Raw genomic sequence first — 16,581 nt, forward strand, 5'->3', positions numbered from 1 at the left:
AAGGAGTTAAAAAAAAATAACAGTTTAGTACAAATCATAAAAACTGTAAAGAACAAGCAGGTTTCTCTATGAAAGTTTGATTTGATCATCTTAAAAGCTCGTAGGAAAAAAACATGTTGCTTACTCCAGCGTCCCTAGCAGTTAACTGAATGGGTGCGGAGTCCACACACCACGCTTGGTGTTAGTAAATGACACATTTGCTGAGATATGACCTCAGCTCATGTTTAGCCACTTCAGCATTAGATTAGATTAAAGAAACATTTTGGTATCTGAAAACTCTAAAGCTTCACATCTATGAAGAAAGTGTATGAAGAATAGGAGCAAATCTATGAAGAATTTTCGCTTTTTGGAGCACCCCCTGGTGGTTCATTTTCACACTTTGGTCCGAAGATCATTTACACCAAATTTGTTTAATATCATTTGGAAGCTTTTAAATGGGTTTCTTTTTTTAAAAAATGGGTTTGAAAGTTGCATCCAAAAATAAATACCTAGACTAGACTTTTACTTACTTGGTGAAATGACTTTGGTTAGTTTTGACCCAGATTTCAGTTCTTTGTGGCGCCAATGAAAGAAAAAATAAATACAATGTATAGACATTTCTGTATCTCTACAGCTTCACTGCTTAGACCCCAGTAATGCTTAATGAAGCATACGGCAGCTCTGAATTATTTCCAACATAGAGAGAAAGGTCACACCTTCATGATAAACAGTTTTTTTTATTGTAATGAAAGCTTGAGTCATTGCCATACTTATTGTAATGTTACCTGTTAGTGTTTATGGGTTATTTTGTTGTGTTAGTAATGAGCTACTGTCAGATTGTTACTGTTGACAGGCAGTGTTGTGAGCGCACTGGTACAAGAGTCGATCCTGTGATGTGTGTCTTTTGGTTGTACTGGTGCCCAAAGGGTGGGAGATTAAGGACTTTGCTGAGTTGCTTGTTAGTGCACAGCTTTGGGGGGAAAAATGAACTCTTTGGTTTTTTTAAGGCAAAAAAAACCTACAACAATAAACAGTCTTTCTACTACCTAGCTCAGGTAATAGCCGCAGGGTCCAGCTACAATAACTCTTTCCAAGTGTGTGTGTGTGTGTGTGTGTGTGTGTGTGTGTGTGTGGTGTTTCTATGTTAAACAGAAACACATCTGTGCCTCTGCTTAAACATTAACACCTCTGTAAGCATCGCTCAAGGTTGCACACCACCTACTCATCTGTCTTCTTCTTGCACTTATCTCTAAACATCTTCTCTTGTCTAACATGCTGCTAAAATCCTTATATTTGGTACCTCTTGAAGTTTTCTACCTTGTTTATCATATTTGTCTTCATTTAAAATACAAAAGCAAAAAAGGAAATAGTTTCAGTGCACACACGTTAAGCACTCAGACTCTCTTCACTCACTTAAAAATGTTTTAAGTGCTTCTATCAGCCAAAATGAATCTGTTGTGGATTGTGTACATTTATTTTGATCGTGTTACATTAATGTTAAGTTTGAAAGGAGGTGATGATGTTTGTTAAGGTCATTATGAAAAATCAAAAACTGTGACACACTGACAAGGTGGTATTAATCTAAAGCAATACTTTCAGCAGGAGGATGTGACTCTGAGCCATGACTGGATGAGCCATTCACTCACATCTTACAGATTCTGACTATGCTTGGGGTAGTATTACTTCAAAACATCCATCCAACATCTCTGCAACCAACATCCCTGAACTTGTCTTCACTAATGACCATAATAAGAATCCTTGTCCTCACAGACAACATCACAACAGTAAACTCAAACCCCTTTACAAAGAATTTATGTTAAATGAAAAGCAGAAATTTCATCCTGGGCTTTTTCGGATCCTGATTTAAAAACAGGACAAAGTAACAGTTGTCTCACATTTTAATGCAGCCATGACTTTTATTTTGATATGCTGAAATAATATTTCTATAACCCACTTTTTTGTCTTTTTTTTTGCTAAAAAGTGATGATTATACTTTTTGTTTCTATGGGAATCATCCCGAGTTGCTCACGTTTTGATTCAAGGGAAAGATAATGAAAAGAAAAACTGTTTGGTAAATAGTGTCAGTTAGACTGTAATTGCGTGTTGTCTGCCTTCGAAAATGATTCATGTTGTGGGATAACAAAGATAAACGTTTTTGCCGAAGGGGTCAAAACATTCGTACCCAACATATCCGAAGTAGCTCATTAATGTGCAAAATACGCATGCAAATACGTCATGAAAAATAAGCCAAAATTCACCAGGCAAACTCAATACTGCATTCAAAGCAACAGATGACCTCTCATCACTCCGCTCTTGGCCAGTTTATCCCTATATTATACGTTCCCATTTGGCGTTTCCATGGTTTAAGCGTAAATCATGGCTTTGCGCACGAAAACGCATGCATAAATGGGCTCCATGTGATTGATATTCACCAGTGGACTATGGCTAAATTAACATCGCCCTTATGTATTGTCAAAGTGAAAATGAGCCATGGACAAAATGACATGAATAAATCTACTTTCGCCCCTTCTCCTCCCTACATGGCCGCGGAGAAAATTGCATATCAATCTTAGGAGGACATGAGACAAGCGCTTATTTTTACTTTGTGCCGTGGCCTCTGCCTGACACTGAAGGACATAGCAAACGCCATTTCAGCCGAATAATAATGGACCAGCGGGGTATTTTGCGCCTAACATTGAGTTGTCTCTTTGAGGCGCGGTGACGTAGGAGGTTATAATGCCGAGCGTAATTAATGCCATTTATCACTTGTTTGATTTTGTCACTGCCTCCACCGACAGGGCTCACATTCGCGAGCCATTAACCAATGGGAGAGCCGGAGCCCTTTGTGACCAAGTACAGGCACGTGGCTTACACCTGCAGGCTCCATTGTGTGTGTGTGTGTGTGTGTGTGTGTGTGTGTGTGTGTGTGTGTGTGTGTGTGTGTGTGTGTGTGTGTGTGTGAGAGAGAGAGAGAGAGAGAGAGAGAGAGAGAGAGAGAGAGAGAGACATCTTACTCATCTTGACTTTGCTACTTTTTAACGTTTTTGTCCGGATATACAATTTGTTTTGATATCGGGCTATTGTGTTTACATACTTTTTGTTTTTAAGTAATATATGAAGTGATCAAAAGTGATTTAAAAAACGTCTCTTCTTTAAATTTTGTGGAAAAGTACATTCACAATTCACAAACAAGAGCAGCTTCTCTTGCTCCCGTTTTCCACACCCCAAAGGCGCGCCAGGTGAGAATAAACTCGTTATACTTCGTTCTGCTTAGTTGAACACGGCATCAGTGTTTATTTACAATAGAAGATCTTCAATAATTCGTATAATGAGGCGCAAAGGCGCACACAATAGTGCTCACAATGGGGCGTTGTGCTCCCCATTTCGCAGGAGATGGGCTTTTTGATTGGCCTGTGTGCGCCATGAAAAACACAGTTGGGGATACAACTAGTCTACAACCCCAGGTTTCATTTAGATTGATCTCAATCGGGCAATAAGAATTTTGACCCCGTCTCATTGTCTTGCTGACTTTCCCCAGGCTGTATTTCAAAGTGTCTATACCCTTTGAGTGAATTGCCACCCCCACCCCCTCCTTTCCCTCAGCTCCAGGCACTCTGGGACATTGGGTAAAAGCAGAGTACGCAAAAGAAACAATGCATGGATGAAACGTAATATTAATCTCCCTGCCCTGAATGCAGACAAAGCGCCGTGGAAGGTGCGCGTTTATAATGGTTGGTGAGTGTTCGCCCAGCTGCGCAATTTTCTCCCGTGTGCCCAACCAAGTCGGCAAAAGGTCATGCAGGGGCTTTGAATAAAAGAGAAGCTCCCTCGTTTGCTCAATTAGCGCCGCTGCTGACACACACAGACTCACACGCACACGCAATATCAGCTAAAGAACCAAGCCACTGCAAAAACATATAATATAAATAGATTAATCTTTATTTATAAAACTTGTTTTACACAAAATATATCTGTTAAAATCAAATATTTACATTTTAGGCTACGGGAAGCTGAGAGTGCATACATTAATAAATGTCTCCTTGACAACTATTTTTTTAAAAAGACATACACACACAAATAAACTACAGGCAGTAGCCTTGATGTTGCTGCCCAGTCACACAACTCATACATGCCAGCTTGCCGCCCCGCTGACAGCTGGTTGTCAAAACACTGTCAGGGAAAAAAGTGGCAGTGAACGTTCTGCTACAACACTGTTTGACTGTATGTACAAAAATATGTCTTCGTGTTAAAACAGTTTGTTGTATGGTACAGCTTTGTTATGAAAGGAGAGGACACGTACATCACGAAAAAAGAAAAACAAAAGTCTGTTGACGCATCTTTTATGTTGTACATCTTCAACAGATGTGGCAGCTGAGGAAGGCAGTCCGGGTCTGATGAACTACTGACGAACAGATCTTGTAGACAGCGCCGTCCCTGCAGAGTCTGCTGTGTCACATTTTAATTGCACTTATTCAAACAGTTTTTTACTTCCACGCGTCAACGTGTCCAATTCCCTCCTTCCTGTGAGGACTACGCTCTATGCAACAAGATGCTCCCTCTCTCACGCATTCATACTCATTCTCCCTGTTTGTCACTATTGCTTTGCTCCTGCAGAAGCAGCCCGAGTGAGGGAGGCAACAGATCACTTGGAAGCACAGAGAGCAAGACAGATCTGATGCCTTTATCGAGTCTTTCGAAGCATTTCTGGAAGAAGTCAGACGCTTTACTTCTTTTTTGCGCGCACACGCTGCTATGCGGTTCATTTACATGACAGCCTCAGTACCTGTCAAACCAAGTTGTGAAGTCCAATAACTCCTGTTCCTCTGAGCTCAGAGGCTCATAGCCACCTTCATCTGATGAGTAGGTGGAGTGAGGCGACTCCGGGTCGGCAGAGTAGCTGTTGGACAGTGTCGGGGATGGCAGTCCACACTGGAAAGCAGCCGACACCGCGTCGTGTTCGTCTAGAAGTTGCTGTAAAGCTCTGATGTACTCCACCGCGGACCTCAGCGTCTCCACTTTGCTCATCTTCTTGTTGGCGGCGCCGTTTGGCACATGCTGACGCAGAGTCTGGAAGCCCATGTTAACCTGTTTGACCCGGTTCCTCTCTCTTTCGTTCCGCCTGGCCACGGCCACAGGCTGCTGCTGGGGGATGGAGTAGCCGAGGCCGTTGAAGCTCAGGCGACGCTTGCAGCGCAGGAGCTCCGGAGAGCTGGAGCGCTGTCTCTTCAGCACCTTGGCTTTGCTTTGGTAGCCGGCAACGTTGGTGTTCTGGTGCACAGCGCTCACCGAGCAGTCCTGGGCCGGGGCGTGCAGGCTGATGCTGGCGCGTCTTTCGCTAAGTCCAAAGGTGAATGCAGTTTGCGTGGTGGTGATGGTCGCGGTTTCCATCTCGCAAAGAGGGACAGCCTGAAACTTGTGGCAGGAGGAGAAGAGTTGGCAGTGTACAGCTCTCGTGTCCTTCGCGTGGGGACCGTGTGGCTAACTCTAGTCCAAGTCTCTCTTGACTGCTTACTCCACGAGCCGATCTGACCCAAACTTTGGCAGCACTCCTCTTTTTCAACACGCGCCTCCAACACACACCCCACCCACCCCTTTTTTGAGACGCACGCTTCGTGGCGAGGCCCCGCCCCCGCTGTGTGATTCTTCTGCACACCGACTCCCCCGGGCCAGGCGCGTGGCTCCGGGAGCTCAATAAACAATCCCGGGCTTTCACTGTGCCGGGAGCACGCGCTGGGCTCATTTACATTCCAATGTCTCTAACTTGAAGGCCCATTGGTCGATTCAAACGGTCTGCAACCGTGCGAAAAGAAAGAAAGGGAGGAAAAAAAGACAGAGAAAGAAGAAAAAAGAAGATAGAATGAAAAAGTGAATGGTGTGGTTCTTTGAAATGCCTTTTGAATTTGACAATGTACCTCTGGCAAGTCTTCAAATTATCAGTCTTACCCCCCCCCCCCCCCCCCCCCCTCCAGCTCTTTACAATCGCAAATGCCAAGGACGCTCTCTGCTGTATCCAGGCTACAGCTTTGCAAACTGCAAGCGTGTCTCTGAACACAGTTATAAAACTCGCAGAGACGCGATTCATGAGATGATTGTGAAAGGAAATATAATATTACGGCTACCTCTCGAGTCTGTGCCCTGCAGGTCCACTTTGTTTGCGCGTAATCGACAGGTTATCCCGGAAAAATCTTTTTCAGATGCACGGCATCTCTTCATTTCCCATCTGTGTTTTAAAAAAGATTCCCTTATGTTATAATAATCCCATTTACGTCTGTAGGATGATACAGGCTAGATGAACCCAAACCCAAATGTGCTGGTGCACGGATGCAACATTTCAGCACCACAGCGTGACTGGACAGCTTCATGCAACCATTTTCTTCTAAACTGAAGCCTTTTTTGTTTGTTTGTTTTATTTGAATTTAGTTTCATTCAGCATCGACTCGAATCTTAGAAATATATTTTGTATGTGTAAAACTTTCCTTAACAGCAAAAACACCAACAGGTCAGCGTGGAAACGGAGAGTTTTGCATCGTGTTTTTCTAAAGGACATTTGCAGCATCTGGCGGTGAAAAACAGCAATTACATCATCCAAAGCCACTTTACACTTTTGAAGAAAACGAAATTCCCTGATAGTTTTTGCCCCTCTGTGCCTAGATTGCGCTTTTCTACTGTACTATGTGGCTACGTTTAGTTTACACTTACATTACATGTTAGTTAAGGCAAAGTGACTTCTTGTTCGAGAATTCTGGGACAGAATCTGAAATTCGTACTCGGGGCCGGCTGTTATTATCGCTCCACTATCAGCATTGCGTCATCCAATACCGGAGGGTAGAGTCACACCCGGTTACCCTAAGCCTGTTTATTGGCTCACATTCAGCTGGAACTTCCATGAGAGAATTCACAATCATTTTATTGTCATTTTTTAATGACATTTTATGTCATTGTGTATGTGTATGTTTGGGGTTTTTTGCATTTTGTGTTTACTTGCGTTATTATTTTCTAATATTTGAATTTATTTGATTATCTGAAATATTTAAGGATGACACACATAGAAAAAACAGGAAATCACGATGGGGTAAAGTTTATTTTACACCACTAAATATAAATAAAAGCTTAAGTGGGTTCACTTTGGGGACTTTCTAAACCTGCCTTAAGAATCCATACACTCCTGCATTCATATGCTTGAGTGCCATATAATAATCAGCTGTGTTTTGATGTTGTTAATTTTATATGCGTATTTTCCATGTAATATAATATAATTACACGGTGATAAACATAATAACCTGCCTTTTCCAGCTTGAAGGATAGCGTCTTGTAGCCTATGGCAAACCCCGGTGTGGTGCCAAGGTTTCGCTTCTCTCCGTAAAAACAGCAGGGGGCGCCGAGTGAACGCTCTGTAAGAACAAGTTCATTCAGCACGGTCACTGACACGACTGATCTGTGGACCTTGATAACCTCATCTTAGGGGAAGTCATATAATCCACACTTTATGCTGCTTTCTCGCTTTGAGACATCGTTAAAAAAAAAAACCATACTGCATCATACCTCCAGGATTTTAGTTTCTGTTTTGAACAAACTGCTTTTGTTTTGAGACTCTTCATTGGAACCTACAGTGCAAGTTAGTCTTGGCTCAGCAGATGTCTGACTTCCTGACATAGTGCTGATTAGGCATATCAAACATTATTAAAAATTATATTAGAAACCATCTTAGAGCAAAATTGTAGAATATGAAATCTGTTTCAAAGGACAGTCACTGGGCTGGACAACTGCCCAAAAGACGCACCTGATCACAGGATATTATTAGAGTATTATCAATTAACCAACAATGACACAGGGCTGGAAAAGAGGTATCCTATAAATGATCCTAAAACAAGCAATATACAAAAGGATGGACAACAATTGCCAGAACTCTGTGTGTGTATAATACAATGCAACTCAATAAAGGCAAACATCGTTGCCAGTAAATCAATAAATCTTGAATCAACAAACGCTATCTTCTTGGAATATCAACCCATGTTCATACAGCTTCAGGTGAAATCTCATTCACCTGTAAGGGCGTGTCTATTTACGAAAAAGCGGTGGTTCTCTTTTTTCCAATCAAACCTCTTTACTCCAGTGTATCAACACCCCCGCAAGTCTGTTTATTTTTCTTACTTACAATACGTTAAGCCAGCACTGCTCCCTGTTAAAGTATGTGCGTGTATGTGGCATGATATAGCACACAGAGAGAAAGAATGCAAAACAGAGAGATGAATGTGTGTGTGTGTGTGTGTGTGTGTGTGTGTGTGTGTGTGTGTGTGTGTGTGTGTGTGTGTGTGTGTGTGTGTGTGTGTGTGTGTGGAGGGAGGGAGGGGGGGGCAGAATCTATATTTAAAATTCCCAGTAGAAATCCCCTTTAAAAGCATAACAAGTCTGACTTGAAATGCACCTGCTTAACACAAGTTTGTCTTTCAAGGACTAGCTGAGTGCTTCTTATGTTGTCTGTATGTTATCTCTCAAACGCTGGAATGATCTTCTGTTGTGTTCTGCAGACAAGTCAAAATATTACCCTTGAATTATGCATAAACTGGCAAAATAGGATGCGACAATCTGTGTTCTGTGTCAATATTAAAGCCAGATCCTTCCTGATTAGCTTCTTTGAGCCTGGGGGGGGGGGGGGGGGGGGGGGGTTCTACAAGGTCCAACTACAAAGACTACAAACACACAGTTTTCAGTGAGCAAGAAAAGAGAAGTGCTCCATCTACAGCATGAATCACTTCCTTATTCCTGACACAGATGCTCGGCCCTGAGAGCTATATTCCCTAAAAAGTGAGAATGTCAGCAACCCAATCTGTGGTCAGAACATGGTTGTGCAATCTGAATATGTAAAGTATCTAAAGCACACAAAGAAACTGACATTTTGTGCTGGGATTGTGGGTGAAAGGTAGAAAGGGTTCCTAGGAGGATAAGGTGAAGAAATTACCTTTCAGTTAGTCTTTTGTGCACAGAGAAATTCTGAAAACACAACAGCGGAAAGAGGAAATGATGCCTGTGTTGGATCAAGTAGCTCAACAAAGGTTTATTCTTCAATAACGCAAACTATAATGCATGCAGCTGAGACGCCCCCAAAGCAGTATCACTGTCAGGTTATTAATATTCTTTCTGATTCTACCGCATGACACAAGTCTGTACAACACCTGCAGAACTTTGCCTCAGAAAGTCTCAAACACAGAGACACACAGCTTTTAATACACACTGTGGGGTATTCACTGGTGGATTTATTTTTCTGAACTCACTGGAACTTGGTGGTTTCAAGGGGGACTCATTTAGCAAGAGTTTAAAAAAGTACAGACAAGGTGAAACCATTCAATAATGTAGACTATTCAGAAAATCAGAAACATGTCAGGTATCTGAGTCGAAACTGCTTAAGTGATGTTTAGTAGTTGCTAAATCTTATTGATAAGGTTTTCAAATATGACTCTACTACTGTTGATACTATGTACATTACCAGCCACTGTTAAACTATTTGCTAACACAAGTATCCAGTCCAAACAGCAAACATCAAGACAGCCTGATGAAGTCCAAACCATGCATCAGAATGGAGAAGGTGATTACAGTGACTTTGAACATGTCATGTGTATCGCTGCAAAACAGCCTGATCTAAGTATTTCAAAAATGCTGTTCTATTGTAATTTTCATGCACAATCATCTCTAGGGCTTACAGAATATGCCCAGAATATAAGAAAGTTAGTGAGTGGCAGTTCTCTGGGTGAAACTGGCTTGTTTCACCCTTGTCAGAGGTAAGAGGAGAATGGCCAAACTGCTTTAAGCTGACATGAAGGCAATATTAACTCACTTGTTACAACCAAGGTGTGCAGAAGAGCTTCTATGCAGAGCACTTCATACCTTGAAGCAGATACAGGTCTTCTGCTATCAGCTGAGAACAGGAAACCAAGGCTACAATATGCACGGGCTCACCAAAATTGAACGATAGAAGATGGGGAAATGTTGCTGTTGGGTCTCAGTTTCTGCAGTGAAATTCAGATGAATGCCAAAATTTTAGACTTAAACTACATGAAAGTATGGCTCCATCCTGCCTTGTATCAAGAGTTCAGGCTAGCGGTGATGCTGTTGGTGGTGTAATGTATGGAGGATATGCCAGCACTGGTTATATGGCTGTTACTGTCTAATTCATATTTTTTTCATTAGATGAATGTGAAATTTCAGCTAGAATTTGTGGTGATGTGGACAGAGTCTTCAAAATTCTCCAAAATGTCACTGATATATATATTGTAGAGCCTAGGTTTGTAGACCACATGATCGCAAAATAGGTCACGTTAGGAATGATCCACCGGTTAACATATCTGAGCCTTGGATGCAGGCCGTTAATAATACGCTAAATGATGCATATTTTTAATCAGATGCTCGTGAATTTTCGTGACACTGGTGAAACTCCCAGCTGATCACTATAACTGAGCGTGACCCAAAGTTTCAGCGGGCAAAAAACTCTTCGAGTAAGCATTTAACTATGGGACAGTAAGCCTATGGGATGATGTAATGATTCTGACGGAGTGACGAAATAGTTACTCCCGTCCCGTGTTTCCCCGCGTCGGGAGCGCGCACTGAGCAGGGAGAGCGTATCCGGTTGAGCCTGGCTCATATTCCAAACAACCAGACGCGGAAGTAGTGACGTGTGACTTTTGTTTAAAAGTTAAAGATGGGTTTCTTTACATTACCGTTCAGTTTTTGGTTACAACAGACACTGATATATCATTACGGATTATTAAGAGATAAGAGAATAGGAGGAGAATCTTTAACGCTCAATATACCAATTTCTCAACAAGTAAACGGCTCTAGTCGTTTTCAGACGTCCTATAAAAATACTATTTGCTCGGATTTTTGCACATCGCCAAAGGTTATGTCTGCTGAGCACATGACTGAAAACAATTGTCAACTGTCTATTTATTTTTATAAAACAGATTTCTGTAGCTAAAACACAGAAATCCCCCTTCCCCCAGATAGACCACGTGACTGAATACTGGTCGAATGGATATACATTTAAAGTGTTTTGGGGTTTCTTAAAAAAAGAAGTCTGTATTTTGACATTTTTCATTCATCCAGGCTGCAAGGCCTCCTTGCCATCACCATAATCTCCAGCTCACTGCACAGATTCTGTATCAGATTGAATATGACGGTCTGGCTGGGCCGCTCCAAAATGTTTAGATTACTTCCAGTCAGAAGACAACTTTAAGCCTCCATACGGCAGGGCGATGAAGCATTTGGAGCTCTATGTTTGTGTAGCCTATTTTCACAGTAGACACGAAACCTGTTTATGTTATATTCTCTTCTATTAAAAAACAAAACAAAAAAACCCCCACCCCTTCTCACTGCAAAGTGCGCGCTCCCGACGCAAGAGAAACAAATTTCGCTTGGCACGCAGCCAGCGACTTTCAGATCTCTCCCAGTAATCTCCAGCGAGAAATTCCATTATACAAACCCACTAACACGCCCATTACATCCGGTCGCCGAGGCTGTCTTGCAATTTCTCTGTAAGAAGCAAACACTCTCAGCCACCCGTGCCTCGAAAATCCCACGCCGGTGATGCTTCCACCCTCTGAAGGAGGGACTTATAATCGGAGTATAAATGTTAGAAGACGTGTTCGGAAAAATCAGACCGACGGCTTTACAGAGAATCGGTGAAATGCAAAGGTAAGAAGAAACCCGTCTTGTTTTTCTCCCTTGCACATTTAATAGTTAATATTACTGCGGTTTATTGCTGTAGAATAAATCTGCAGCTTCCAGATTTAGGAGTTTCTTTTTGAATGTCTTTAGATTTCCCCTTGTGCGCTCATAAGCCGTCTCTTTATTCACGGTTGTTGTCGCTGTAGAACAGCACTGACCTGTCCCGTTTCCCTTCAGCTTCCCAAAACCTCAGTTCTCCAACTGGCTATTAGAGCAGGTGGAAACGGGCCAGTATGCTGGCCTGTGCTATGTTGCAACAAACAAGTTCAGAGTCCCCTGGAAGCACAACTCCAGAAAAGACTGCAGTGACGAGGACAGTAAAATCTTCCGGGTAAGTTTATTGCCAGATTAACCTTTGTTATCCGTGCGATCAGATAAAAGGCTTAAAATGACTATGTTGACATTTTTACTGAAATAATAAGCTACTACATTCATGAGTAAGCGACTTACAAACTAAGCGTGTGCTTTAAATAGTTCCAAAAATAGTTTTGTCGTGTTATTGTTACTATCAGGCTGGAGTTGTTTGGCTTGTTGCAGCTGTTCCCAGAGGCAGTTATGGCATACCATCTCTAGTAGTGACACTTGATCTTGAGTCAAAGAAATCCTGTACTAATGTTTTTGATACATTTGATGTGCAAAACCACAGCTTGTTTTCATACTTAGAGCACAATTATTCGCTGGTGCCAGTATTATTAAAGGAATTCTACAGATTTCAGCCAAGTGTCTAAATCTTTCATAAACAGCCACTTCTTCTTAGATGTGAAATGCAAATAGTGTGTAAAACAATTAGGAGGTGCATGTGAAGTCTAATGTGTGTAATTATCTCATAAAATGTATAGTAAGTCTGAATTTTCTACCCGGCTGTCATTATGTTTACTCCTCTCGGCATTCCTCCATAGGCCTGGGCAGTAGCAAGTGGGAAAATTAATGAGTTCCCTAATGACAAAGCCAGGTGGAAAACCAACTTCCGCTGTGCTCTGAACAACCTCTCTGTGCGCTTCAAGATGGTAAAAGATAACTCCAAGAATTCTGATGACCCACATAAAGTCTATGAGATTATCAACACTGCACGTAAGCTAATTGTCACTTAGGCCAAGATTCTGGGGTAAAACCGTTCCGAGTTTGAATGTATAAATAACGCTGATCTTTCATCTTTCCCTGAAGAAAACCAAGACGGTCTGGCAACACGCGACCCTTGGGAGGGCAATGACATTATACCAGATATATACAGCTCTTCCACAGAGTACCTCCTTTCAGCAAATGAGGTTCAGCATCACATAAAGCACACTTTCACTTCTCTTTGTTGGTGTAATCTCACTTGTCTTTGTGCTTCTGTCTAAAAATTAACAGTTTCACTGCCTCTCCCCAATAAACAGCATGATCTGGTTAACGATTTGATGGCCTTGGGTCTTGGCAGCCAGCCAACAGGTAAAGTTTGTCGATTGCATTTGGTTTTCTGTGGTTTATAATGGAGGTTAATTGTAGTTTAAAATGATTTTACTGTCAAAACAGAGGAGCAACTGTGGACAGAGAACTATGGCCAGCAAAATCCACCCGCAACTGAAAGCTATCCTGTAGCAGCCGGAAACAACCAACAGCTTTTACCAGTTCAGCAAACCTGTTATGGAGGTATGTTTATACAAATTTATCTTCCTAGATGAAAGGTTTACTAAAAATATGTGTACATAGTTACCCAAGAAGGAGGGATCTGTTGTCTATTAACTGTTTTGTTTTGTACAGTAACTCCTGCACCAGTACCTCAGCTGGGGCTATTTGACCTAGAGGTATCCATCCACTACAGGAAAAAAGAAATGGTAAAGATGACTTTGAACACTCCCAAACTGCAGCTTCACTACAACTCAGAGGCCCTTGAGTATGACACATTCAAACTCTGCTTCCCCTCCACTGATGGTCTGCTGGACCACAAACAGGTATAATCATTGCATTAGCTAGATGCATGTTTTACACAGTTGTACCATCCAAGCAGACACTAGAAATTATTTTTTATGTTACTTCAGGCATGAAGCTGACAGATTATGATGTGATAAATAAAATTTGACTTTAGAATAGGACAGATGGATTTTACCCCTAATTTTAGGTACAGTATACTGCTGTGTGATGAAGCATTTTCATGTTTTACTCACCACAACCTTCTTATTACCAGATTGAATACACCAACCGCATACTTAATAGCATCCAGAGAGGTCTATTCTTGGAAGTGCGAGAAACTGGTATTTATGCCTGGAGGCAGGATAGATGCCATGTGTTTGCCAGCACCAGTGACCCTAGTTTGGCTAATGCAGAGCCAGCAAAGCTTCCCCAAAACACCATGGTGGAGCTCCTTAATTTTGAAAAGTTTGTGAATGGTAGGTGTAGATCTTTGCTCATTTATATATTTGTATATACACCATATACTGTCTGTAAAGGTTCTTAGTCATCTAGGTCATCATAGTCTAAGGAGCTTGGAAAGAAAAGCGTCTGGGCTTCTTTGAGTTGCTTGAAGACGTTTCACCTCGTAAGCCAACACCTCTTTTCAAACAGAGGTGGTGGCTCACGGCACCAACTGCCATCCATAATCCAGTTTTGAGATCCCTTCCCAGGCGCCTTAATGCCCACTCACATCCTGGGCCTTCTGACTTCTGGAAATCACATGATAGGGTGGCGCTTGGTTTCATAATGAGTTCAACCGAAAACTTGGCTGATTGTGACCTACACCCATTTTCACGCCTTGGCTCATGTGATTAGGTAGAGGATCATTAGGGGGTCCATTGTTCCTCCTGGGGGGACACTCCCGTAGGGCTTAAATCTGGGACTCTCCACCATTTGACCTTAGAACTGAAGAAGCTTCTCGGATGACAGGTGAAACGTCTTAAAGCAACTTAAAGAAGACACTTTTCTTTTCAAGCTCCTTAGACTACTGAAGTAAAAATGGATTTCATCCTGAAATAAATGACTCCCCCTGAATTTGTTTCAGAATTGAAACAGTTTAAGGAGAACAATGGTAGATCTCCTGAATACACCATCACCATGTGCTTTGGAGAGAAGTTTCCAGATGGAAAACCGCTGGAGAAGAAGCTTATTGTAGTGAAGGTAACACCATCCCCCGAGCCCTGCTTCACCTCAGTTATTCAATTTAATTCAATTTTGTTTTATTTTCTTAGCAATAATTCATGAAAAAAGCACAGCTGGGTACTTTCACTGTAAGACAGAGACTGAACAAAAATAACCCCAAAATTCCCTTTGAGGAAACACCTGGCAACACTTGGCTTTTGGCTGCCACCTGGTGTGGGCTGCCAACTGCCTCAACCAGTTAAAGTTAGAGGGAAGAGGATTTAAAACAGACTACACACAATATAATAATAAAACAACTGGCGTGTTGGGGAATCCAGTAATTGCAGATAAGACCATGCAGGGGCCGAATGACAGGTAACAGTGAAGAAGACTAGACTAAAGGTGCTCTGTGCATAATGGAATATGACCAGTCAGACCTTATAGTAATTAGGTTGTTTATTAGCATAAGTTATCCTGGTCATCCAGACCTTTCTCGCTTCATGGTATGCTTGTAGTTTAACTACCCCAGTTGTTTCAGTGGGTTTCATCTGCATAGAAAAATGTATCCAGCACTTTCAGTAGCAAAAGAACCAATCATTGATATGAAAAAAAATTATATATAGAAATAAAGTGTATATACAAGTTTAAATCAAATGTAAGCTTAATTGCATAAAAGCAGAAGGGTGCATAGTATAGTTATAGTTAGAAGAGGTTTGGTGACAGAACGTTAGAGGCAATAGTTTAGACGTGCCGAGGAGGGATAGTGGATATACTGGACAAAGAATGTTGAATGTCGACTTGCCAAGTAGGACATGTTTTTCCTATAACTATTGTTGCTTATCATCAGCCGTCACTTTCAATGGTTACTTTGTCATCAGCAGTTATGCAACTTTACCGTAAATCTTTCTCTCCATTTCTGCAGGTGGTACCTTTAATCTGTCGACATCTTCATGAGATTGCCCAGATGGAGGGAGCGTCGTCTCTTTACAGCTCCAACGTCAGCCTACAGATCTCACATAACAGCCTCTATGATCTCATCAGCTCCTGCTTTCCCTTGCTAACAGCTGAAGACCCGATGCGGGATGCTGCACTTTTCCCGAACCAGATTTGAAATTTGATCTTTCACTGACTTTTATTTGAAACCACTTTAATTTCCTATGGGGTAATGGGACACATTCTACACTAGGTTCTGAATCAGCTAAAAAGTTGGCCGCTCAGCAGCTGAATGTGATTGTGTTATAGCTGCCAATACTGCCATGTGCCTGCTTTTCACTACATGAGGGGAAACGCCCCATCTACTGCTGTACTGTTACATTACTAACCTCAGTTTAAAAATCGCTTTAGAACTGTCCAATTGTCTTTCATCTAATGTATTGTTAAACTGATATCATTCTATATTAAATGAAATGAATGCTTATTATAATGGTAAATCCATTCTGACAAGCTAAGTTTATATTACTGATTACATATTTATAGAACTACTGTGTGTATGTTTGAAGATAATGATGTATGTGTATAGTGATATTTTTGTGTCATACTGCCACTGGCTATATATGAGAAACTGACCAGCTATTCTTCTTTTCATCTTGCACTTTTTATACTGAATAAACTGCCATTTCCATACCCTTTGCTGTATATGAGTTATGCACAAAGGGTTATGTAAAATCTAAAATAGATTATTTTAAACTTGGTATAGTTTCGTGTAAAGCTAAGACTGTGTTAATAAAATTTTAAAATAAAATAAAACTGCTAATGTTGAAAAATCCCTAAAACACAACTGTAAAAAACAGGACAGACTGTAAGTGAGTACTTGAAATAAACTAAGACAAACAT

General features: G+C 41.4%; 2 protein-coding genes across 2 annotated transcripts; one reads left to right on the forward strand and one right to left on the reverse strand.

Annotated features, from left to right (window-relative positions):
* Window positions 1-3,897: 3,897 nt before the first annotated feature.
* ascl1b (achaete-scute family bHLH transcription factor 1b) lies at window positions 3,898-5,549 on the reverse strand. The gene has a single exon (XM_026176421.2). It carries the CDS (start codon window positions 5,365-5,367, stop codon window positions 4,756-4,758), a length of 612 nt encoding a protein of 203 aa, XP_026032206.1. The 5' UTR covers window positions 5,368-5,549; the 3' UTR covers window positions 3,898-4,755.
* Window positions 5,550-11,397: 5,848 nt separating this feature from the next.
* irf7 (interferon regulatory factor 7) lies at window positions 11,398-16,580 on the forward strand. Its single transcript, XM_026176419.2, has 10 exons — window positions 11,398-11,664; window positions 11,875-12,028; window positions 12,597-12,768; window positions 12,862-12,962; window positions 13,074-13,125; window positions 13,210-13,326; window positions 13,438-13,628; window positions 13,862-14,063; window positions 14,672-14,787; window positions 15,671-16,580. The coding sequence occupies exons 1-10, from the start codon at window positions 11,600-11,602 to the stop codon at window positions 15,857-15,859; spliced, it is 1,359 nt and encodes a 452-aa protein (XP_026032204.1). The 5' UTR covers window positions 11,398-11,599; the 3' UTR covers window positions 15,860-16,580.
* Window position 16,581: the final 1 nt, after the last annotated feature.

The sequence above is a fragment of the Astatotilapia calliptera genome, chromosome 7 (assembly GCF_964374335.1).
Source record: "Astatotilapia calliptera chromosome 7, fAstCal68.1, whole genome shotgun sequence".
Lineage (NCBI taxonomy): Eukaryota > Metazoa > Chordata > Actinopteri > Cichliformes > Cichlidae > Astatotilapia > Astatotilapia calliptera.